The sequence below is a fragment of the Zootermopsis nevadensis genome, unplaced genomic scaffold (assembly GCF_977971745.1).
Source record: "Zootermopsis nevadensis isolate Lab colony 2312 unplaced genomic scaffold, Znev_1.0 Znev_ptg000024l, whole genome shotgun sequence".
In the NCBI taxonomy this organism is placed as follows: Eukaryota; Metazoa; Arthropoda; class Insecta; order Blattodea; family Termopsidae; genus Zootermopsis; species Zootermopsis nevadensis.
In genome coordinates, this window is record NW_028259156.1 from 4,182,391 (window position 1) to 4,208,222 (window position 25,832).

General features: G+C 39.0%; 1 protein-coding gene across 4 annotated transcripts in view; it reads right to left on the reverse strand.

Moving 5' to 3' along the window:
* Nucleotides 1-25,832, reverse strand: part of tna (Zinc finger MIZ domain-containing protein tonalli) — a 570,512-nt gene that overhangs the window by 25,072 nt on the left and 519,608 nt on the right. For 2 of the 4 annotated variants that reach the window (XM_087354825.1, XM_087354826.1), the window contains exons 3-4: nt 8,482-8,631; nt 2,336-2,551 (exon numbers count right to left, since the gene is read on the reverse strand). In XM_087354825.1, coding sequence (XP_087210951.1) covers nt 2,336-2,551; nt 8,482-8,631 — 366 coding nt within the window. Of the gene's footprint in view, nt 1-2,335; nt 2,552-5,906; nt 6,082-8,481; nt 8,632-25,832 lie in introns of those variants that run through there. The other 2 variants (XM_022071953.2, XM_087354828.1) reach the window with 2 other exon arrangements.

The following is a 25,832-nucleotide window of genomic DNA, read 5'->3' on the forward strand; positions in this document are numbered from 1 at the left end:
GAAAAGTGAAACATGGGGGGGGGGGTCTAATGTAAATCGAATATTTCGAAAAAGAACATCATTTAATATTTTAAATATTTTAAATGTTAATTACTGTAATATTTTAATATTTAATAAGAATTTATTGTGATTAGACGGACAAGATTTAATATATACGAAAAGTCAATCTGACATTCAAACAAACGCAAATGAAGGTACTGTCCACAGATCACAAGGGGAAGTCGTTTCTGGTGCGGTGCGCGGGGAATTTTTACTGCCTGGTGGACTAGAGGGCTGCTATTGGTGGGAAGTGTGACACGTCAGAGTTTTACGCTACTACACAGACTGAAAACATCAAGCAGTTAAGAGTAGCGTGTAGTGAGTGGACTTGTAATGTGTTCTGTGGGTGTTGCGATAATATTCTAGATTAAATCGCTGTGCCTCTGTGAGGTAATCTTAAAGCTGTAGCCATTAGAACACATGAAAGCCTGTCGTCTGTTGTTCGTTCAGTGGTTGTGGAAATGAATGCTTTTAGGATGGGTCGTCACTCACCGCGAAATCTTGCGCATGCGCGTATATCGAATTCCTAGCAGGGATTTTCTCCTGATCTGTGGACTGTACAGTACCACACGACACTTCGACATAACATCTAATTTACATGGGTGAATAACAAGAGAAACATTCTACTGAAAACGTGGCGGATATTCATATAATTAGGTTTTTCCCCCAATTAATTTCAAATGACACGAATCCTAAGAACATATAAAACTCTCGCCCCTCCCGAGACTGAAAAGGTGTCCTATTTCTCGAGAATCTGTTTATACGCTCGCACAATACGGTCAATAGCTGGTGGTGATACAACAGGCACTTTTCAGCTCAGCGCAACAAGGCGACAGCAAAGGGGAAATACAAGGCAACGAGGAGGAGGGGGAGAGGCGAGGTGGTAAAAGAACAGAGCATGCAGGCCAAGAACTATATATTTTACCTGCAACCCAACTATTCTCCCCTTTGGCGCGGTCTTTCGACAACCCCAAATTTCCCCTAAATATTTAGCCAATTGAATCTCCCTTCCTCCCTTTATAACCCCACAACGCACATCCTTTCTTATTTTTAGCAGAAGGTCCACGTATTTTTTTTTACGCCGCTGAATCATAGGATTGAATTATTCCATCAATAAGATCTGATCGATGCCTCGTTACTACCCCTATCAACGTGAATTCTATCCCAACGGTAGACGCCTTATTGATTGTGCCGAGTAATGCTTTAATACCAAGACCCCGAGTTTAGCAGCTGCTAAACGTGAACATACTATTACAATTTCGTCTCAGTTTATGGGAACGAACTGGTGTGGTCATTAATCAACTTTTCCATGCAGCTCGTAGGGTTACTTCACAGTGAGTTTAAAAATGTTAAAAGAAGATTTTTTTTTGAACATGTATGTGAGTGCCAGGAAGATTAAAAATTCGTATCTGCGCGAATTGAAATGCGTAAAAACGTACTTTGATGTGTGAAATGCCACAGAAGAGGACTAGTATCCCCCCCCCCCCCGGTTATCAACTACAGACTATACATTGTCTTATCCTCGTGTATAGACGACAAGCATAATCATTCTTCCTGTTCAGTCATCAAGAACAGACTTACGTCCCGTTTTCACACGCGTAAATGTGCCACGACAGAGCGCTGGTTGAGAAACACTACGCTTAGATTTCCTCATCAAAGAACCTTCTTCTAAATGCCCTAAGTTCAGGTTATTATCATTATTTAGTGTTCTGTCTGACGACAGGTCCATATGAACAGGATCCTTCCATCCTTTTCTCGGACTGGGACCTGTTCATATACGTTCTTGGCAGATGATCCAGAAGTGGTTTGCCATTGCCTTCTTCTGTGTGTGAATGGAGTAATTGTTGGGATGCCACGGAGGAAAACTCCGTGTTGCCTAGACCACGGCCTTGCCCAACACAAGTTATAAATTCGGGCACCGCCGGGAATCGAACCCGAGACCCCAGGATTACAAGGCCAGCGTTCTAACCGCTAGACCACCGTGGCAGGTATCGTTATTTTAATACTAAAAATCTGTGAAAGAAAAATCATTTTCACAAAACCCTGATGTCCTTATATGAGAATCTCTCAAAGCTTCTGAGTCAAAACTACGTCATTACAAAAGCTTGAGATGTACACGTAATTAGACTACTTCGATTATCAATAAGTACCTTGCGGAATGTTACAATTTAGTATGCCCTGAATAACTAACTAAATTGCTCATTACATTTGTTAACAGAAAACGAGTAATCAATTAAACACTCAAATTCACAGCTTAAATCAATCAGACGAGTATAGAAATCTTAAAGGTACTCACCCCGGCGGGACGGACTGTCGGTATCCAGCGCCAGTAAACGGAGTGCCTTGTTTGTTTGGAGCTCCTTGTTGAGCGTAACCCCCACCCCCTGCAGCCACGGTGCCCCCGCTACCCGGGAAGTTGTTGTGGGGACCGGACTGCGTCGACGTAGTCACTCCCCACACGGTGGTCACCACAGACAGCTGTTGCTGCGTGGCGCCCCCCGGCGACCAATCCCTGAAACACGCCACATTGTTGCAATTGTTTGACAGCTGTGCTACTGCTGCTACCTCTGGCGACCGATATATGAAACACATACACAAACCAGCTCTAATATGTAGAATACCCAACAGATAACGTTACTGTCTTGACAAGCACCTGTTTCCTGACGTCCTTAGATTTTTTCCGACGGGCTCGTACAATTATAATATTCCGTAACAAGTAATTTCGTTCATTATAATTTCCTCTTCGACTTCTGTAAGTGGTTTATGTATCCCCTATCTGGCACGACATGAAAGGGATTTTCGACAAAATACACATATTAAAGCAATATTTCGTACAGAAAAGACTTAACGCTCATACTAGTAACACGATTAGTTTGTGAACAAAATACAATTTCTTTTAGGTTAATGTTTCATGCCAATCTCTCGATATGAACCCTACACAAAAGCCACTGTCCGAAAGGCATCCCATCACAAATCTGAAACACCTATTCGGATATCTTATGGACGACGTCATTAAAAATTACTTTCAGATTCCATGCCGAAATCTGGAATCCGTTTAAAACTAATTCACGGTCACAGTAAGAATAATGGTCCGTAATGTCTCGTCCCTAAACAAGATACTTTTTTTACAGGTGCCTAGAAACGGACAAACCGACGAGCAACTCTCAAGGGGACGCCAGAATTCGAAGTTACCAAAATAATTTAATGAATAAAGAACTGTTTCCTCTTTTTAAACGTGTTTTATCTCTCGGGCACAATCCCGATATAACTTTCTGAGAAACACAACATTATTGTGCAAAGAGATTTTCTAAAATTGCCTTTCAAGCGTTTATCTCACGTCGGGATATTCCGATGGTTTGTAATCCCGTATCCGGTTAAGAATATGATCCATGACCAGTAGGTCACTGCATAGCAAGTCCTAGTTCCGTCGGCCACAGAAAGAAACACTTTCGTAATAGGTGCGTTGTACAAAAACGTTGGGTTTTCACAACAAAAAACGTTCGCCAGAGATACTTCAGACACTGGTGTTTACGTTCCAACCTCCTAACCAGTTGCCAATGACAACTTGTGACGCATTTGTGTATCTTTTGTGAAACACTGTGGAGTGTTATCATTGCTAGTGGAGGGGGGAGGAGCACGGTACACAGCGTAGTTCCTGTAAACCAATTACCTATGTGAAAACATGCATGCACTCCTACGCCATGACTGGCGGACATTTGTCGTAGGACAGTAAATATTCTAGTGACGTCGTAGGAACGTTTAGCCTGATCCCTGTACCTCTAGCAAATATTTAGGAACGTTTAGCCTGATCCCTGTACCTCTAGCAAATATTTTGTAACATCCATACAACGCCTTACGACATGTTATAAGACAAAACAAATCACTGTCAGCACCGCGCGACATCAATGATTTTATCAGTTTCGGTTTGCACTGCAGTCACATGTGGTACAGCCTAGTAAAATCTGTACAGCACACACACATTTAAAACCGAACAGTCCTCTGATAACACGTCACACATTCGAGCAATAAAACCTACGTGGCAAACCTGTCATAAGTATTTAATAATAACACCGTCACTCCCGCTAACATGACATAGCGTTTTATGTCAAAGACATTTACACCTCTGGTATCCACTTAACTTCTATATACGATTTATTTTATAAAGACGTTCCGCTTTCTCGCACTGCTCTGAATGTTATCCTCATTATTTCACTAATTTCTTGTCTGTGTAAGGGTGTCGAGATATTCATTATTACTATACAAGAAACAGGTCCCTGAACAGTGCCGACCTCTGGCGCTTGAAACACAAACCACACCACATTACGTCGTTCATATTCAGCGAACAGTATCTACTCCGAACAAGTGACGCACTCACCGCGCCGTTGGCGAACCTCAACAATGGGAAGGTTCGAATCCATTCACACAGCAAGGAAACTCGCTCACCTTTCACGACACATAAAATAACACCAACTCTGGACGTGTAATCACTTTCGTGGTGAGATAAACAAGAGGCGTGTGGTAGAAACCGCGATGTGGACTTCATTGATTTATTCCCACAGCAGCCTTCGCGCGTCTGAATGTTTAACCTAAATCCCACCATGTATTTATAGGGTTTTGACATGACCCAATGCTGGGTCGATGTGGGTCGTGCATGGAAACTGGGTTATGTATGCTCTGTGTGCAGTGATTCTGATATTCGTTGCTTAATACAGCTGAGGAGCAGCTTTATTACAGACACGTAACCACTACCGGAGCTTTCAACATTTTTCAAGGCCGACAAATGCTATTCTCAGCGTCTCATTCCACACCCACCAACCAACCCTTACTTAAAGAATGCACTGTGTGTGTTCAACACATATAATTCGAACCGAGTGGTTAAACGTCCACACGAACTAGTGTTCGCTCGAGGGAATGATGAATACACAATACACGTAACGGCAGTTGTTTCAGCCTAGCAGGCGGACCTACCCACTCGTTATTTCCTATGATAACACATTTAGTACAAACACTTTGTACTGACAAGCAATTTGCATGATACGAAATTCCTGCTTCGTATGTGAAAATTCGACAGAATGAGCAGTTTTTCTAGTAGGTATCCAGACACTGGTATAACGAGTTCCCTGCTCGATACGATTAATCACATTCTACCAATTTCTCGTTTAAATTTACCTACAGACGACATGAAAAAGGCACCAAAGTCTGCCACAATCATTTCACTACAAATATCTCGCGAACCATTACACAGATTATAATTGTTTAAACATTTACAAAACAAATAATTCGCCTCCTCACTGCAACATTAAAGAAATATAATTTAAATTATGTTCCTACATCGATGGATCACGAAAAGGGATAATCTTTCTCCTGGCACAATTATACAGCGTTTATAAACAGGTGAGTTCTGTCGATAAGTAAACCACTTATTCACTGCATTATTCAATAATCGTTTAGAAACTGGTAAGGTCAGTTATTGCCAATTGGCGACTCCTGGTGGCCACGCTCCAAAACGTCCTGTCGTGAATGCGCTGAAGCATGTAGAAGGTCCACAGACACTCGACATTAACAAACTTTGCAGTTACTTTAATAAAAAAAAATGCAATTAAATTAACCACACATGCCGCCAAAATATTTCCCGTTAGTGGCAACACCTCGTACTCACTTTAAAATTCTATATAACACTAGAATGCATCCAGTTTGCGATATTCTGAATAAAAACACATATCTGGTCAGTGATGGTCGTGGACTCTGCTGCAAACACAATCTCCCACTTCACAGTATGTTCCTTGTTGCAAGAGCAACATGCCTCCTTCAAACATACTCTCACAAATAATTTATTTTAATGCTAAACACCAATAAATGCAAACTACCTGTAGGATGTGTAGCCCAACATTGGAACAGATACATATGTTTGGTGCTTGGCAACGCGCGAGTCTATTAATATGCGTACGTGCAGAACACCTACTTCACTTTTCCACTTACACACATTCACTACTTGCAAACAACCGAGACACCGTGCACGCGCTAAACGACTGTCTGACTGCTTGCTGCTGCTGGTGAGAGGTTGTTGAAGCCACGGAGGGGAAGAGAAAGTGGGGATGGCATGGTATATGGTAGGGATGGAGGAGGACTGCACCGGTCTGACCCGGTCTTCCCCTCTCTTGCATTCCTTTTCGCCCTTCGGACAGCCACAATATCGGTTATAGCTGCACAGCGTTGCCATATCGTGCGCAGAACCAATCCCGTGAAGCAGTGTGGGTGGAGCTAGGGGTCTTCCCGCTAACCCCGCTGCTAGTCTAGGGTATAGAGTTCACGCATGTTCACGGCGGGCATTGCAATGCGGACAGTAGACGTAAAAGACCCAACAGCGAGTCACACACAGCTTCTAGTTTACATATCCAAAGCATTCCCGACCAGTCCTACCACCGTAATTTTGGAATATTTCCTTCTGCCGTAACAAATAAGGTACCAACAACGGACCTTGGCACTACTTCAAATTATTGGCAATTGCAAATCATGTATTTCACATAACACCGCGGGTTTTATTTGCACATACATTTCTCCTACCCTCATTTCAGCATCTTTCTCTGTGGTTTATAAACATTTAGTGACACACTGTTAATCTCAGCACATGTATTTATTACATTTAACACCTTCGCTACGCTTCAATCTGCCCAGAGCATTGATTATTTGTGCGTCGTGCAATGCTGCCAAGTTAACACAAGGGAGCAGAGCAATGTCGGCGCGTAGTGGGTGCGCAGAAGCTGTCGGTCTGTCTACTAGTGCCATGCCAATATGCGGATGTCACGCGCAACTCAAGCGAACACTTTTTTATGTGTGTGGATTGTACATTAAAGGGCTTCTCGCAGTCAGCCGTCTGCCTCGTGTACGACGTGCCTGTGCCCCTCCGTTCTTCTTATTCTTCTTACATCTGACTCTTCCGTCTTCCTCTTCTGCTCTGACTTGTCGTTTTTCCAACTTCATTGGCTAACGCGGCGGCGGTTATCAAACACTGGTACGCAGGTCAAATGTTCCCAAAATATTCTACTGCCGAAGGAATAAACCCCCAATGTTGCAGTATAACAGACACGAACATGAAATTTTTGGAGAGGGTTAAGGGTTCGAGAAAATGGGTCATTTTTAAACTACCTGCGTTGTTTGTGTACGGTTCAAATTTAATTACTTTTTATCGGAGAATATTAAGGCTACAGGCTGTCTTCAACATCAAACCAAACTTGAGACCGATAACAAAACATAATTGACCAAAGTTTGAAGTTTTGAGAGAGGTAAATGTGTCGATGATCTTCTGGGCTATGAAGCCGTCTTGTCCTGTGATTACTTAACGTTTCGGAGAAACTTACTGCTTCCATCTTCTGGTGAAAAATGGATATAGGAGTTCAATCGTTCCTCCGAATCGTTGGTAACCAGAAAGACAAATTACACAGTCATGAACCATAAAAGTACAATCGATACGTTTATTTTATTAATGAATCATTTATTCATATTTCGGGTGGGCATTAACTAATGTATGTTATTTAAAAATTAAAAGAATAAAATAAGATTATATACGTTTCGGAGACTAACTTTGTCTCCGTCTTCAAATAATCTGTGCTATTTGTTAAATAAAGCTACTCTTCATCGTCTTCTCAGTTGACTAACCACGAGAGTGAATTAAATATTCTCTGATTCTGGATTTCAGACTGTAGGCTGTTTTGTCCTGTGTTATATGTAATCTAAAGCCAGGCCTTGAGAACAGTTTAAGCCTAATGCAATCGGTATTTTGGGGTCCAGAGTAGAAACCTTGATTTTAAAACAAGAATACAAACTTGTTGCAATCAGAGACTTTTCACAATCAACCGCCTTGTGAAGCGTAGATTTCATCCTAGGAAAACTAATGTTGTGCGGGCTAGTCACTGAATCAGGGGTTCCGTGCAACAACTTCCAGGGCTGGCTTCGAACGTATTTACAGAGGGAAATGTTTATTTTTAACAGTTTCCTCAAAGATTTTAGTGAAATCTTATCTCTCTATCCAAGCATGTGGTGTGGTATCTGGTTTAAATCTCTTGCATGTTACTACTAAACTGTAGAGGTTTGTCGTCCTTTAACTTTGGCATTTCAAGTTAATGGCGATGTACATTGGGAACTCAGTGGAGACGCTTCGAGTGAAAACGTTCAAGAAAAGCTTTGATTATATCTGTTTGCGTTCACGGTTATAAATATGAGTATACACTATTATTTGTATGGTTTCCCGACTTTTGCCTTATATGGAGTGTCTGGATACCCCTGGCAGTTTGTTCTTAAATCTCATCTGTTTCAAAAAAAAATGGCTGAACTTTTGACCTAAAATACACTTTGTGACAGGAACATAGGATTTGTGTCAGTGGTTGTATATACTTCGTGGAATTTATGTAGGATGTTGACTGATTTCTGGACGGTGAAAAATACCTTTCTTCTTGGATAGCCTGGCAATGTGGACAGTTGTTCCTTTGATGCATGTCCTGAAGATGGTAGTCACTGGCTCGAAGGACGGCGCTGCCATCTAACTTCGGAGGCCTGGCTGGCCTCGCTGAAGATTGTTGTAATTCTCGCAGTTTTCTTCAAAGAAATCAAACCACCGAGTAAATATTGCCCCACAACAGACTAAAAAAACGCATTCCCACCCTAAACAAACCCCTATCACATTCTACAATAATTGTGCTGCTATCAATATATTAGATGTTAATTACACTCAATAAATTTATATACATTTTGTCCCTTTCTATCCTCCAATACCAACCTTTAATTATGTAAATTCTATGATCTAGTAGCTCGTATATTTAGCATATTTTCTTCTCATGTTGGTCTAAATTTCTCAGGTTATTTAATTAAACTTTTTGTACAAATATAAGTATTCAGTAGCAAGTTGCCTTTATCATGCCTATAATCATGTAATTTTAAATACCATTACCATTCTGCATTTATTATTGTGTTCGTGTGTTCCTCTATTGTGCTTTATTCTCTGGCTGTTAATACATCAAAATAATTATAAAAAATCGAATTGAATTTTATTATTATAATTTTATTTTTCAAAATATTTTATTACCTAATTAAAGATTATATTACATTTTTAAGACATATTCTTAAAATCATCGTTCGATACGTCTGCAACTGTTGATTTATAAGAAATATTTTCGAAAATGCAATCTAGCTTTGTAAAAAATTGTATGTTCTACCTACAGTAATTCATCAGTTACTGTTGTAAAATTAAGTTCAATGTCGCATGACCGCTAAACTTTTTTCACGTTCTAGAAAAATAACTTTCGAAGAAAATTATCACAAATTCGTGCGTCCGCCATGCTGTTATTATTTAAAGTAGTAAATTATAAATCTACGAGGTTTAGATAACCTCTAATGTTATAACAGCCATAAAAATGTGGTCAGTTGGTTCAACAGCCCTCACACACATACACATATACCACTGTAATCTAATAGGCAAAAAAAAAAATCTTTCTTGAGAACGAAACGTGATGAAATTTTTTAATTTCTGAGGAAGTGTAATCTAATATTCCATAGGAATTATTTGCATGGCTGGTCAAATGTGTAATCTTACGTAACTTTGCACACGTAGTATGAGTGAGTATAAAAGATGCTCAAGTGATTAGCTGATACACAGTAATGGTGTCTTTCCTCGCACACAACACAAATGTGGGCTAGACATATACTCAAATATTTTCACAACGTAATATTAAGATCCATACTAATAATAATCTCAATACATATTTTTAAAAAATTCGTATTTTTTTTAAAATGCAGTGACTCCATCTGGCGTTGGCATTTATGATCATTTGTTATAGATGCGAATCGATTGATCAGAAATCGAATAAATTTTCAGGTAAAAGCTATCATTATATGATATGTTATATAATGTATAGATTCTAAAGATTTGTGACTGATCGACAGGAACATTAAGTTGGACACTGTCCATAGTGTGAGGAATATTTGATACATACTTCCGAAAAGTCGTCAATATCAAATATTCATCTCATAATGCGACAATATCGAACATGGTATACCTGTAATAATACATACAGATTTTTACAATATGCCGTTTTCGAGAAATTTAAATATAAAAAACGCTAAGTATTGTAACATAAAATTTAAACACTACAGTTATATTCTCCCGAGAACTTTTAGCTTTAAGTAACAACACGATTTCATCGTAATCTGTTAAATAATTTCAGAGATAAAATATGCGGATGCACATGCCTCTTCATAACGAGTCCAGCTTATTTAGTGTACAGAATAAGCTTTTAATCATTATATTGAAGCAGTTCCACATAGGAACATTGTTTTTCGTAAATGCTTTGATTGTCAGTATGCAAACGTAAGCTAGAGACCGGACCCTGTCAGATACCGCCATGTTAAGATATAACTAACTTAAAAAAAAAGTGATAGCTGATTCCGGTAGTTTAACATCGCAAAAACAAAAGCCAGCCATTGAACAAGATTCTGAACCAGTACCATTCACATACCATCTGATCAAATCTTTTCATGATCCATCCTAATGTTATCCTCCTATTTATTTCTTGGTCACCCATGTGTACTCTTTCTAAGATGTTTCCTTTTTAGAACTCTGTAAGCATTCGATCTCCCCATTCTAGATATACACCCAGCTAATCTTGGCCTTGATTATACGTGTAACAAACATTTCCATTTTTTAAGTGTGAACACTATAGGGCAGTGGTATTCAACCTGGGGTACGCGAATACATCTTAGGGGGTACGTGAAATTAAAAAAACTTATGATAAACACTGAATAATCAGTAATGTAATTTATTTAATTTATTTTAGATGTAGATTATATACTATGTATAACTTGAATTATACACCAATAACTTTGGGGGTACAAAGTTAAAGAGAAATTATATCTGGGGGTACGCGAAGACATCTTAGGGGGTACGTGAAATTTAAAAAAATATTATTTTATGATAAACACTGAATAATCAGTAATGTAATTTATTTAATTTATTTTAGATGTAGATTATATAATATGTATAAATTGAATTATACACCAACAACTTTGGGGGTACAAAGTTGAAGAGAAATTATATCTGGGGGTACGCGAACAAAAAATATTGAATACCACTGCTATAGGGCATAGAAATATGATAAAGTTACAGGTATAATTATCCCTAGCGTTTAATTAAACACGACACAAAAAGACGTATTGGGATATCAAAGTCATCCACACATTCTTAGGCAATTGGTATGGGAAAGTTTTCAAATTCACACCCTGTCCGCATTCCTGGGAAAGAACGCCCAGTATTTCAGACATGTTCGTACTCAATGTTCCATTTTCAACGCAACCCCTAACCCCAGACACCCTAATTATGCGGACAGAGATGTCGGCGACATTTTTACCAATTTGACACTGCTGATAGCTCGATAGGATTTTATTAATCCTGTTCGCCGTGAACGTTTTATATCACACAGCATCTGTAAACGTCGGTTACATCAATATAAGAAGATAAACGAGGCATTTTTTTAGTGTTTCTTCAACTTTGCAGATCTTTACAGTTGGCAACACTGTCGAGAATTTGTCATGTTTCCTGTGACTCGAAATTATGTTACTAGGCTACGTACTGTTGTTCGATATTCACTTGTCAGGACACATATTACTACGGCCGCAAACGATTTCGTTACGAAATGAACCGGATATGATTAATAGGCCAAAAGCGAATGACGTAATTAACACACAAATGTTATTTATTTGTTTTAACTTGTGTGTCTAGACTGAGAATAATGTAGAATCTTGAAAACAGGAAAGAATTCATACAATATTTAACGTAAAATAATAGTAATTATGTCTCTGATAGTGTTCAACAGCACAAAACACTTGTTTTGAGGTTCGTTCTTTGCTTGCGAACTGAGATAGCTGCTAAGTGACAATATACTCAAGGACCAGCTTGGTCACGTGAAAAATGAATAACAGATAACGTACTTTACGAGACAGATAATGTTATCTTAGTACTATAAACGTGTAGTACTATCCCAAATAAAAACATCATGATATTAGAGTTACCTGTAATTTAAAAATAATAAGATATGAATACTTCTTAACACTTTGAAGCCGAGGAGTAATTATATGTAACATCTAGTTTTAAAATGAGAAAAGTGTATTTATATTTGTGAGCTTTGTATGAATTTCAATGCAAACAGAGATTAGTTCCTTATTCTCTATTATTGAAGTCGTCCAAATTTAAGATGCATCGTTTTTACATCGGTTACATCTAAGAAATTGCACTCTAATTTTGTTCTCAGATTGCAACATTTAAGAATTACTTATGAAAAAATTGCATGATAGAATACTGACGTAAAAATATTAAACTATGTTTTTTTAAATGTCTGGCTCACTGAAGATCTATTTTTCGAGCCTTGTGTAATGTTTACTCTCGGTTGTCTTTTGTTTGGTTCATACAGAACAAATTTCTAAGAGCTAAAAAAAAACTGAAAGAGAAAATCTACTCATAATTTCATAGCCAATGGAAAAGTGTGCCGTTGTTGTAAGCGGAAAATAAAATAAAAATACGTCCTGACGATGTAGACTCTGGTAGCAAGAGTCGGTGTTAATTCACGGCTAACTGTATGTAGAATTACAACTAAAGAAAAACAGAATTAAGATAATCGATTACAGACTTCAATTAAAAGTGACAATTAAATTTAATTTCTAAATAAATTATATAAATTCTGTATGTAAGACTTGAGGTTCTCACAGCGGTGAGTATGAAGATATCCGTCTTCTGGGTTATTGCGCTGTGTAGTCTGGTCGATGTTTACCAACGTTTCAGAGGTCATACTGCCTCCATCATCAGGGCGATGAGTATGAAGATTTCTGTCTTCTGGGTTGTTGCGCTGTGTAGTCTGGTTAACATCGACCAGACTACACAGCGCAACAGCCCAGAAGACAGAAATCTTCATCGCCCTGATGATGGAGGCATTATGACCTCTGAAACGTTGGTAAACATCGACCAGACTACACAGCGCAACAACCCAGAAGACAGAAATCTTCATCGCCCTGATGATGGAGGCATTATGACCTCTGAAACGTTGGTAAACATCGACCAGACTACACAGCGCAACAACCCAGAAGACAGAAATCTTCATACTCTGATGACGGAGGCAGTATGACCTCTGAAACGTTGGTTAACATCGACCAGACTACACAGCGCAATAACCCAGAAGACGGATATCTTCATATAAATTCTATTTCCAATGGGACACGCGTAGATAATGTGGAATTAAACACAAAATAGTTTTATTTCACATCATCTTTTATTGGTTCTAAGCTAGAGAAAGTAATATATACAGAGGACAAGAGGTAAACCACCAATTCTTTTAACCAAAATAGTCCGACTGTCTAGCCGGAAACAGAATTGAATTCCTACAGAATACGACAGATAAGAATATCTCTTCTCTGTGACATGCGGTTCACTGTCAATACTTTTGAAAAAGTAGCTCACGGGCTTTCAGATTAAAAGATTTCCAAACCCACTAAAAAGCCACCGCGTTGTGTAATAGTCCAAACACTACATTTAGGTAAAACCAATGCAAAGCATGATGGAAAAGTTTCCTAGTATTTGGGGTAATTTTTTTTAGACAAAAACCTTGACCTTACACAAACATATTGCAGGCGGTAAATTTACTATTTTTTTAACTAAACTTTAAAGCCGAACCTCGTCTAAATTAGCTATATTTAATAATTCAGTCCGTACCGCAAAGAAAACACCACTTCACCATTTCAAAGATCAATTGATTAACGCTGTTTACGGAAATAATCACTGTTTACACTGAGAATTATATGAAAAACAAATATAAAATGCAGTGTTACTGATTATTAAAGCAGATTGTGCATAAAATTACCACTCGACTTTAAAGGATTGTAATTTAAAATATGACGTTTGAGACGTAAAGGGTAAATTTAAGCCATAAGTTGGTATCTCTGTAGTTCAGATGGTCAGAAGCTGGCCTCTCACCACGAAGCACAGAGTTGGAGTCGAGGGTAGGCCATGTGGGGTATACGAGGTGCGATCGGAAAGTTTATAGACTGTGTCAATAGCGGGCGAACCGGATGTAGTACGAGCTTCTGCCGCTAGGGGGTGCGGCCTACATTCATCATGAATCAGTGTGCCAGCCGGCATCATCGAATTAGCATTTGTTTCTTAGTTACGGGCGTTTTGGTAGTGCATTACACCGACCCTCCTGCGATTTCGGAATGGCGTGTGCATCAAATTTTGCCAAAGACTCGCCAAAACGGCTACGGAAACCCTATGAAATGCTAAAGCAAGCATTTGGGGAGTCCGCAATGGGTCGTGCACAAACTTTTGTGTGGCATTCACGTTTTAAAAATGGCCGAAACTCTGTCGATGATGACGAGCGTTCTGGACGACCATCTTCGAGCACAACGCCCGAAAATGTTACGAAGATTCGGCAGGCCATTCACGAAGATCGACGTCGTACCATCAACGACTTGTGCGACATTGTTGGGATAGGCTATGGGACCTGTCAGCTGATTCTAAAGGAAGAACTCCACATGCGACGCATCCTGTCTGAGGACCAGAAGCAGAATCGACTTGACTTCTCGTTTGTCAGGAGCTCAAAGATCTTGCAAGAACCGACCCCAACTTCCTTTCTAAGCTCCGTGTGACTTCTTCCTCTTCCCAAAGATGAAAATTCAGCTAAAGGGAAGGAGATTTGAGACGATAGAATAGATTCAGGCAGAATCGCAGATGGTGCTTGACAGGCTGACAAAGAAAGATTTCCAGGGATGCTTCCAGGCTTGGCAGCGGCGCTGGGATCGTTGTGTTCACTCCCAGGGGAACTACTTCGAGGGTGATGGATGAATTTAATACCTGAGATAAGTGTACGGGTTTTTATAGGCGCAGTCTAGAAACTTTCCGATCGCACCTCGTATGATGGACAAAGTCTCACTGGGACAGATTTTTCTCCAAGTTCTTCGCCTTCCTCTGTCAGCGTCATCCCACCACTGCTTTGTCGTAAAAATAAGATAAAATTTCTCCTAATCACCTTCTTCATAGGTGACCGCGTTGAGACGCAGAAATGTCACATTCACAGTGGCGAAACGAGGGCATGCAATTGGAGCAAATCTGAAGTCAAATGACACGCACTGACTCTGTTCTTCTTAATACCTAAAAAGTAACTTACAAGTTATACACTTTCCTGTCACGATCCTACGACCTGAAGGAGTGAAAAATCACGCCACGATCGCGACCTTACAAATCCTTACCTTCTCAACCTCATTTCACACAATACAGCCCAAAATTCTGCAGTTAAAACAGCCTTATTTAAATAACCTAAGAATCAATCAAACTTTTAAACAAAACACACATCTATTACCACATTCCATATTAAACGTCACATTTTTATGATATGATTTCATCTACTTTTAATATAGTAGATTCATTAGATTTCTAAGAATCTAAAGATTAAAATACACATAAACAATGATTTTGCCTGTTGTTTTGTATGGGTCCGAAACTTGGTCTCTCACTCTGAGGGAGGAACATAGGTTGCAGGTGTTTGAGAATTGGGTATTGAGGTAGATATTTGGGCCTAGGAGAGAAGACGATGAGGCATGGAGAAAACTGCATAATGACGAGCTTAAAAATCTGTACTCCTCCCCCAGTAATGTCAGGGTGATTAATTCGAGAAGAATGAGATGGGCGGGACATGTAGCGCGCATGGATGGGACAAGAGGTGTGCACCGGGTACTGGTTGGGAAGCCTGAGGGGAAGAGACCGCTTGGGAGACCTAGATGTAGATGGGAGGATAATGTCACGCAGGATCTATGGGAGATTTTGTTGGCCCAGGACAGGGTCCGGTGGAGGGCTTTGGTTAATTCGGTGATGAACCTTCGGGTTCCCTAAGCCATCTAGTTGGTTGGGTCCACTATTTGGGAAGCCTGAGGGGAAGAGACCGCTGGGGAGACCTAGACGTAGATGGGAGGATAATGTCAGGCGGGATCTGTAGGAGATAGGAGTTGAAGGAGACTGTATTTTGTTGGCCCAGGACAGGGTCTGGTGGAGGGCTTTGGTTAATTCGGTGATGAACCTTCGGGTTCGGTAAGCCATCTAGTTAGTTAGTTAGATTCATTAAATAAATAAATAAATAAATTCCACTGTTCAGGTTTTACAAAAATTACCATCACTGTTCTCATAAACAGAAATGGGAAGTGAACAGAAAATCCCCATAATTCTTGCAGGAAAGTACCAATTACTAGTCACGACAATGAACTGAAAGACTTCTTATGCGTAACAAACACTCGACCCAAGTCTGCGCTTGGTTGGTTCTTACTCCGGATGTGATACGTTTGACTTCAAAGCTCTCAAGGCCCTACCTCATATTCAGAAAACGACCACGGACACAAAGAATACAAAACAATTTTTTAAGGTGAAAAGTACAGCGGAATATCCGCTTCTGATGTAGAGGATTTACCAAACCAATTACATTACCGAAGGTCAGTAGGATGTGTTATCTGAATGTTAAGGTACAGCTCCGTGTAACGTGATAAACACTGACATTCAAAATCACAGACCTGGTAGTGAAGGACAAAGGATAGAACTCATTAGAAAGCGACAGATTTACATAACTATGGTTCATAGGTAATGTAGAAGTTTCACATACTTATTTGTTTCATAAGTGAAATTACAGCGTTGTTTGTTAACATTTAAAATTATCACAGCGCCCGTAAAATTACTGAGGGGAAATTATAAAAATGCTTAAATTATTATAAAATTTTCTTGCCCGAAAGCTTACCGTAGTCCTGATCATTTGATACATTTAATCCCACAGGATAAATTATTATCCTTAAACCCAAAAACATCTGTCTTTTCAGTATCATCTATAATAAATAGTTTCGGAGAAATTCGTGAGGATTTTGTCCATTCCTTGAGTATGAGTATATATATATATTATTATTATTAGTGTTCTGTCTGACGACAGGTCCGTTTACTTGGCAGATGATCCAGAAGTGGTTTGCCATTGCCTTCTTCTGTGTGGGTATAAATGGAGTAATTGTTGGGATGCCACGGATAAACCGGGGAAGCCCCGGAGGAAAACTCTGTGATACCTGGACCACGGCCTTGCCCAACACAAGTTATAAATTTGGGCACCACCGGGAATCGAACCCAGGACCCCAGGATTACAAGGCCAGCGTTCTAACTGCTAGACCACCGTGGCGGTTTTATATATATATATATATATATATATATATATATATATATAGCGATGGCCCAGTTTTTAATTCTCAGGTTAGATGCACCCTAAATTTGTTGGATTATGATATGCGTTATACAGCAGAAAACTGAGAAACGGAAAATAATTAAATATTAACGCGGTATTCATCCAAAAACGTCGGAAACCCATCCCAAACGGACACGACTGACAACCGAAAATAACAATAAATTGTATATGAAAATATTTTTGACATTTTGTAAGTTAAAGAAAATCAAAGTACGCCGTTGTGTAAAATAGATTTCTACACGTCCGGTGGGAATACAAGAATTACCGATTGCTTTCTTAACAGATGTAATCAATATCCATATAATGGTGTGGACAATTAGTCCTATTCGACTTAAGATTTGAAGTTTTCTTCTGGGTTGTTGCGCCGTGTAGTCTGGTAGAATTTTACCAACGTTTCAGAGATCCTTGCTGCCCCTATCATCAGAAGAAAGTCATCTTCGTAGCTACCGCAGTGAGATCCTGAAATCCTAGCGAGGTCCGATTAAAATTATAATTTTCTCTTTGTCATATTATTCAAGTTGGTTCTGAGACTCAAGTAGCTTCAAATTAAAGAGTTCTGGAGCTAATTCTTCAGACATTAAGCCTTCAAAACACTCTACTCTATCTAGCGCTGTAGTCTACAATACGTGGAGATCTACAACCACGCCCTCACTCCATCAATGTGTGGTGTATTACCAGAATATAAACCAAAACAAGATATTACGGAAAAATGTCGATGTCGGTATTCTAAGTTCTAACATCGTATGAACGTGTAGGTAAATACCAACATTTCAGAGAACATGCTGCCTTCATCTTCAGGACCGAAACGTTGTTTATCTACCTATAAGTCTACACAGCCTTATTACCTACAAGACCAATATGTACGATTTGAGGTTTTCACGGCGGTGAATATGAAGATTTCTGTCTTCTGGGTTGTTGCGCTGTGTAGTCTCATGAATCGCCCTGATGACGGAGGCAGTATGACTTCTGAAACGTTGGTTAACATCGACCAAACTACACAGCGCAACAACCCAGAAGACAGAAATCTTCATCGCCTTGATGATGGAGGCAGTATGACCTTTGAAACGTTGGTTAACATCTACCAACCTACACAGCGCAACAACCCAGAAGACAGAAATCTTCATCGCCTTGATTATGGAGGCGGTATGACCTCTGAAACGTTGGTTAACATCGACCAATCTACACAGCGCAACAACCCAGAAGACAGAAATCTTCATCGCCCTGATGATGGAGGCAGCATGACCTCTGAAACGTTGGTAAACATCGACCATATTACACAGCGCAACAACCCAGAAGACAGAAATCTTCATCGCCCTGATGATGGAGGCAGTATGACCTCTGAAACGTTGGTAAACATCGACCAGACTACACAACGCAACAACCCAGAAGACAGAAATCTTCATCGCCCTGATGACGGAGGCAGTATGACCTCTGAAACGTTGGTAAACATCTACCGGACTACACAGCGCAACAACCCAGAAGACAGAAATCTTCATCACCCTGATGATGGAAGCAGTATGACCTCTGAAACGTTGGTTAGCATCGACCAGACTACACAGCGCAACAACCCAGAAGACAGAAATCTTCATACTCATCGCCCTGATGATGGAGGCAGTATGACCTCTGAAACGTTGGTTAACATCGACCAGTCTACACAGCGCAGCAACCTAGAAGACAGAAATCTTCATCGCCCTGATGATGGAGGCAGTATGACCTCTGAAACGTTGGTTAGCATCGACCAGTCTACACAGCGCAACAACCTAGAAGACAGAAATTCATCGCCCTGTTGATGGAGGCAGTATGACCTCTGAAACGTTGGTAAACATATACCGGACTACACAGCGCAACAACCCAGAAGACGGAAATCTTCATACTCATCGCCCTGATGACGGAGGCAGTATGACCTCCGAAACGTTGGTAAACATCTACTAGACTACACAGCGCAACAACCCAGAAGACAGAAATCTTCAACACTGTTCAAGTCTGTTCTGCGAGACTTGCCGGTAAAGTTGTGTTGGCTTCAGTGTATTTCTGTCCAGTACCATCAATTTAGCGTTTTTCTAATCCCTAAGTACACACGTACTGACTGTAGGTAGTTGAAAAGTCGCCAAGGGGGCTTGGTTGTCTCTGAAAGAAAAATTGTTAGCGGAAAGGATTTTCCAAGCTTTGTATAGTCTCGTGGTGTTTCTTTCTCTGAAATGACACACCTACCTACCTGTAGCACAGAAGGGTTGCAGAAAGTATTAAGAACACTACAAAGTACTAGCTATTATTGTAATTATTAGTTACAAACAGTAATTGTCTATGTACACACATGAAACACTTGCATTAGACATGTGCATTTCTAAAGACACACATGCGTGTGTGCGTTTAAAAGAACCGTCTAACTCTTCCATGAAATGGAGTGTACATAAACAGTTCTCCAAAACGCACGCATACACACACAAAAAAAGAGAGAAGTGAAGAACAGAGAAGACCTGACAAGAAGGCAGGGGGAAGACGGAGGGGTTTCATCGCCCCAACCTCACATTCCTTCTCCACATTATCTACGCATTCGAGTTCTCTTTTTCTCTGTGTCTAGGTTTCAACATATCTGCCGGCCACTCCGTTCAAATGCTCGCCACAAAATTGATCTGACAAAAGGAATACTGTTAAGTTATTCTTAAATGAATTCAAATGAACCTAACCTCACTCCCTGCCCAACTTTGTTCAATGTATCATAACAGCTCAGTTTATACAGCGTCGAATGAGTGAATGATTGTGAATAAATGAACTTGAAAGGACACGTAAGAAAGCGGTCATGTCATAATTAAAGGTACTTTCCCGGAATTTGTCTAAGGGGGGAAAACACGTAAAGAAACCAAGTCTCTGGATTGAATCGAACCGCTAAATACCTTATTATGAAGCAGCAGTGATATTCACAGGACAGCGTGGCTTAACATAACTGCCATAAATTACGTCCTGATGAATTAATAACTGGTCATAAATATGGTATTTTTTGAGATGATAAAGTTCCGTCATATTGTGATAAATATATATTTGTTTAAATCTTGTCAGTCTAATCACAATAAAATTCCTATTAAATATTAAAATATTACTATAATTAACATTTAAATATTTAAAATATATTAAATGATGTTCTCTATCGAAATGTTCGATTTACATTAGATCATCACTCCTTTACACGACATGTTTCCGTTCTAAAAGAACCATCTTCAGGTGTATAAAATTATATAAATTTAAATATAATTTCTTAAATGTAATCTAATGTAAATCGAACATTTCGATAGAGAACATCATTTAATATATTTTAAATATTTAAATGTTAATTATAGTAATATTTTAATATTAATAGGAATTTTATTGTGATTAGACTGACAAGATTTAAACAAATATAGGGTATTTTTTTTGTTTAAATTTACAACATAAATAGTACGAATGTTATAGGTATCCAGTTCGAAACTAGGCGAAACCATTCGTAATAATCCAAACGTTCGCTTGGACTCTGTTCTAGCAATTCAAAGTTACAAAAATGCGCCTATTAGCGACGCCTGTAACAACTCGAAGACCGAACACATTCTCATTAAATCTGATACAGTATAATGTCATTAAAATGTACAGACATATTTAAATATATATTATATTAAATCTTGTCCGTCTAATCACAATAAATTCTTATTAAATATTAAAATATTATTATAATTAACATTTAAAATATTTAAAATATTAAATGATGTTCTTTATCGAAATATTCGATTTACATTAGACCATCATTTTTCACGACATGTTTCGATAAAGAACATCATTTAATATTTTAAATGTTAATTATTATAATATTTTAATATTTAATAAGAATTTATTGTGATTAGACGGACAATATTTAATATATATTTATTATATCACAATATAACGCAATTTTACCATCTCAGACATATTTAAGTTCCGGTTAAAATGAGACAACAGTAACGGGCTAATTATATGAATACCTACATTCATTTGGGCTCGAAATTACTAAGTGGGGAAATTCCTGATTTAGGAGTCACTAACTCTGCTCGCGAAGGTTAGAAGTTAAATGACGGTAAACGTGCCAGAATTGTTACGCTATGCGTAATTATTAGGCATGAGATCCGGTTCTGTCATCTTTTTTTTAAAACAAATGTGGAGTGTCACAGAAAGAAAGAAATGATAAGGAAGACTAATCCAGGATGCAATGACAATAAAAGAAGTTAAAAGTTGACAGTAAATGAACAGTTCATATATAAGATAGTGTAGTTGCGTCATATTGTGATTTATTAAATTAAAATTAAAATATTTCCAATTGTAAATCGATTATTCGATATGCAACACAGAATGATATTTTAATTATTTAATTATCTTATTTTAAATACATTGTGATTTGACGGAATAACCAAATATTTTAATTTTAGTTTATATATAGTTACAAAAATAATATACGTACTTTATGTGCTCGAAAATGATTCTTTGAAATAACAGCAGATACAAGCAATCGATTTATATAAAAAAAACGCGATTGTACAGTAAAATGATTACTGAAAAGTGGCTACTTCAGACAAGCGTTGAAATCAACGATGCTAACACGCACAATTCCGAGCATAGTTGCCGATCCATATTTAGAAATGCCACAAGCTTTTATTAAAACCCTGACTCGCCATGTTCTCAAAATCTATTTATTCTCTACATGATGTGACTGAACTAGACACAGGAAGTTTGATGCACACATACTGCATGTGGAGACACCTACGTTCAGCCTGAAGATATGTGCCTTATTCCTCCATTTCTATCTTCTGTCTTTCATTTAATCTTTATCTCTCCTTCTCGATATTACCTTATTATCTCCTCCTAACATTCTTTTCGTTTTCTCTTCTTGGAGATTCGCAACGTAAAAATTCCACTGCCAACTTTAGAATAATATAATCAAAAACAAAAAGAAATTCATCCTCTGTTAACAGACTTCAGAGTAAGATTTGAGGTTCTTATGGTAAAGAGCTGGAAGGCAAATGTCTTCTGGGTTGTAGCGCCGTGTAGTCTGGTAGAAGTTTACTGACCTTTCAGAGGTCATAATGTCTCCATCATCAGGGCGATGAAGATTTCTGTCTTCTGGGTTGTTGCGCTGTGTAGTCTGGTCGATGTTTACCAACGTTTCAGAGGTCATACTGCCTCCGTCATCAGGGCGATGAGTATGAAGATTTCTGTCTTCTGGGTTGTTGCGCTGTGTAGTCTGGTCGATGTTAACCAACGTTTTAGAGGTCATACTGCCTCCGTCATCAGGGCGATGAGTATGAAGATTTCTGTCTTCTGGGTTGTTGCGCTGTGTAGTCTGGTCGATGTTTACCAACGTTTCAGAGGTCATATTGTATCCATCATCAGGGCGATGACGATTTCTGTCTTCTGGGTTGTTGCGCTGTGTAGTCTGGTCGATGTCAACCAACGTTTTAGAGGTCATACTGCCTCCGTCATCAGGGCGATGAGTATGACGATTTCTGTCTTCTGGGTTGTTGCGCTGTGTAGTCTGGTCGATGTTAACAAACGTTTTAGAGGTCATACTGCCTCCGTCATCAGGGCGATGAGTATGAAGATTTCTGTCTTCTGGGTTGTTGCGCTGTGTAGTCTGGTCGATGTTAACCAACGTTTTAGAGGTCATACTGCCTCCGTCATCAGGGCGATGAGTATGAAGATTTCTGTCTTCTGGGTTGTTGCGCTGTGTAGTCTGGTCGATGTTAACCAACGTTTCAGAGGTCATACTGCCTCCGTCATCAGGGCAATGAAGATTTCTGTCTTCTGGGTTGTTGCGCTGTGTAGTCTGGTCGATGTTAACAAACGTTTCAGAGGTCATACTGTCTCCATCATCAGGGCGATGAAGATTTCTGTCTTCTGGGTTGTTGCGCCGTGTAGTCTGGTAGAAGTTTACCGTCGTTTCACAGGTCCTTTCTGCCTCCATCATCAAGGCGAACAGACATCTGGTTCGAAATTATCAAATCTGACGGTGTAGACAATTCCAGATGTTTTAAATCTTGACAGATATAAGTGTACAGCACTGCCAAGAAGGGGGAGGTGGGGGGGGCGGCGGAGATCGCTAGGAGTAAATTTGTTTACATCCTGGTGATTCACACAGAATAGTTGTATTTTCGTTTCGTCTCTTCCAGTCCATTTATGTTCATTCGCACATTTTTCCTTGCCAGAAATAGGAAGACATCTCGTCTACCCTGCATTTCCCTATTTCTATCTTTACCTCTGAAGACTCGTGTCGGGAATTCGAAAAGAACAAATCGTCAGATTTAAACAACGATGACTCGTGTTGAGACTTGTTCCTTCTGCACGTGAGTAGCAAAAACACATTGACAAAAGTTAGCACTCTAATGGTTGCAACATTTACAAATTTTACGTATTAAACCTGTTTAACCTATAAATCCCAGTGGTAAATATACATACCATCTGTTTTAATATTAAATAATCTCACATTTTGTTAACGGGGTGTATTTATATAATCCGTATTTTCCCAGAATACACAAAAAATTAAATCTCAACATCGTTAAGCAGTGGAGAACTGTTGTGTTTCCTTTGAGATAAAAAAATTAACTTTTAACATTATTCAGACAATCTTCGCTCAATTCTACAAAATAATATCAAACTTGCACACAGACTTTCACAAGACTAGAATATAACTAGTTTATAACAGTATAAAGCTATATGGCAGGCAGCCACCAAAATACGATCATCTCTAATAAGCTATTAATATTTGTTCCCTACAAATTATATGTCACTGTAAACGTGTAGTTTAAACCTTTAAAGTCACATGGTAACTATATGACACACCTACTTCAACAATTGTAATTTTATTTTTACAGATTTTACATGATTCTCAGTGTAAACAGGAATTATTATTTCCTCAAACAGCACTTACCAATTAATCTGTGTAATGGAGAAGTGTGGTGTTTTCTTCGCGGTACGAGCTGAATTCTTAAAGGCGAGTTATGGCTTCATGTTAAAAATGAATTCTAAATTTATCAATTTAAATTACGTTCCATATCGAAACCTCTTTAATCTGGATTTTTCTAACTATTCCTCCTTTTCAAAGTACAGTGAAAAAAAAAAATATATCTATAGCGAATTTTCTTTGGGTTGCAAGAATATTTCTGACATGTTCCACGAGAATAGTCTGCACATATCACAAAGTAGTGACATATACGTGTTTCAGTACGGGATACGAATATTTCTGTCATGATGTCAGCTAGTCAGAACACTCCTTTGGAGCTGTTGTCCTTGTAAATAAAGTCGGTTAATACTCCAAGCTGAACACCCTCCACTATTAGCAGGGTCTGAATTTTAACAGAATATTACCTGAAGTCTTCTATACACTAACACAATGTAATACAAAGCATCAGCAAAAGACAAACTTCGCCTGACAGCCCAAGCCGACTGGCCTTCAGGTACCTCTGATACCGTTAAGTACTAGCTCGAAGACCGGAGTTCGATTCTTGATAAGGATTTGAGGTTCTCAAGGCGGTGAGTACGAAGATGGCTGTGTTCTGGGTTGAAGCACCATGTAGTCTGGTAGAAGTTTAGCTAACGTTTCAGAGATCCTTGCTGACTCCATCATCAGGGCTATCGCCCAGAAGGCAGTCATCTTTGTAACCAACAACTTTTACCGAACTGATACTGCTGGGTAATCCACAGAAATATTAAAATTGTCTTATTTTTTTTGCAAATATCCGCGTACCCGTTATGTCCCCCCTTTATATACCATTTAACACAGGTATAAACAGAAGGGTTATAAAGTAGTTTTCTTTTTCTGTTAACGCGGATAGAAATCCTTTACAAAAGCATTTTTCTTTGTGAGGTTTCTCAACACGTTTTAAGCCAAAACTCTTCTGTAATAGCCACCAGCCGTGTCAGGTGGCTGAAAGATGAAAAAAAAACCCAAACATTTCCAGAACCGTCTTCGTCCTCAGGGTACTGAAGTCAAATAGCTTTCCTATTCCGTGCAACAGCTCTTGTAAATATGACAAAGTTTTGGACCCATAAACGTCGGGGAATTTCCTGACCATGCGAGTGACTCTGATAGCTCATTTCTAAGTAAGATTTTAGGTTTTCCACGGCGGTGTATTCGAAGATGGGTATCTTCTGTTTGAAATGCTACTTAATTATATCCACGCAACCAAAGTTCGTCTTTAAAAAAAAAAACCGCATAACTGTCGCTAGGTTTGTTAAGAAATTCCCTGCCAAAAGGTTCATAACCCTGTTCAAATATCCCTCCACTGGTCCCTAACCTGAGACAGTTGAATCACTGTGTAACATTTTGTAACATTCTATCCCTTTGTAGTTTTAAAGGGAACATTTGGTTGTCAATTTCTTTGGGAATGGGGCATGAAGGCGGTTGAAACGAGTCAGAAATAGAATGAGTGGTAAAACTAGTTATTTTCGGACTTGTTTGGTTTGGCAGGTAGAGGAAGACAGAATAGGGGAACACAGGCAGAAAGA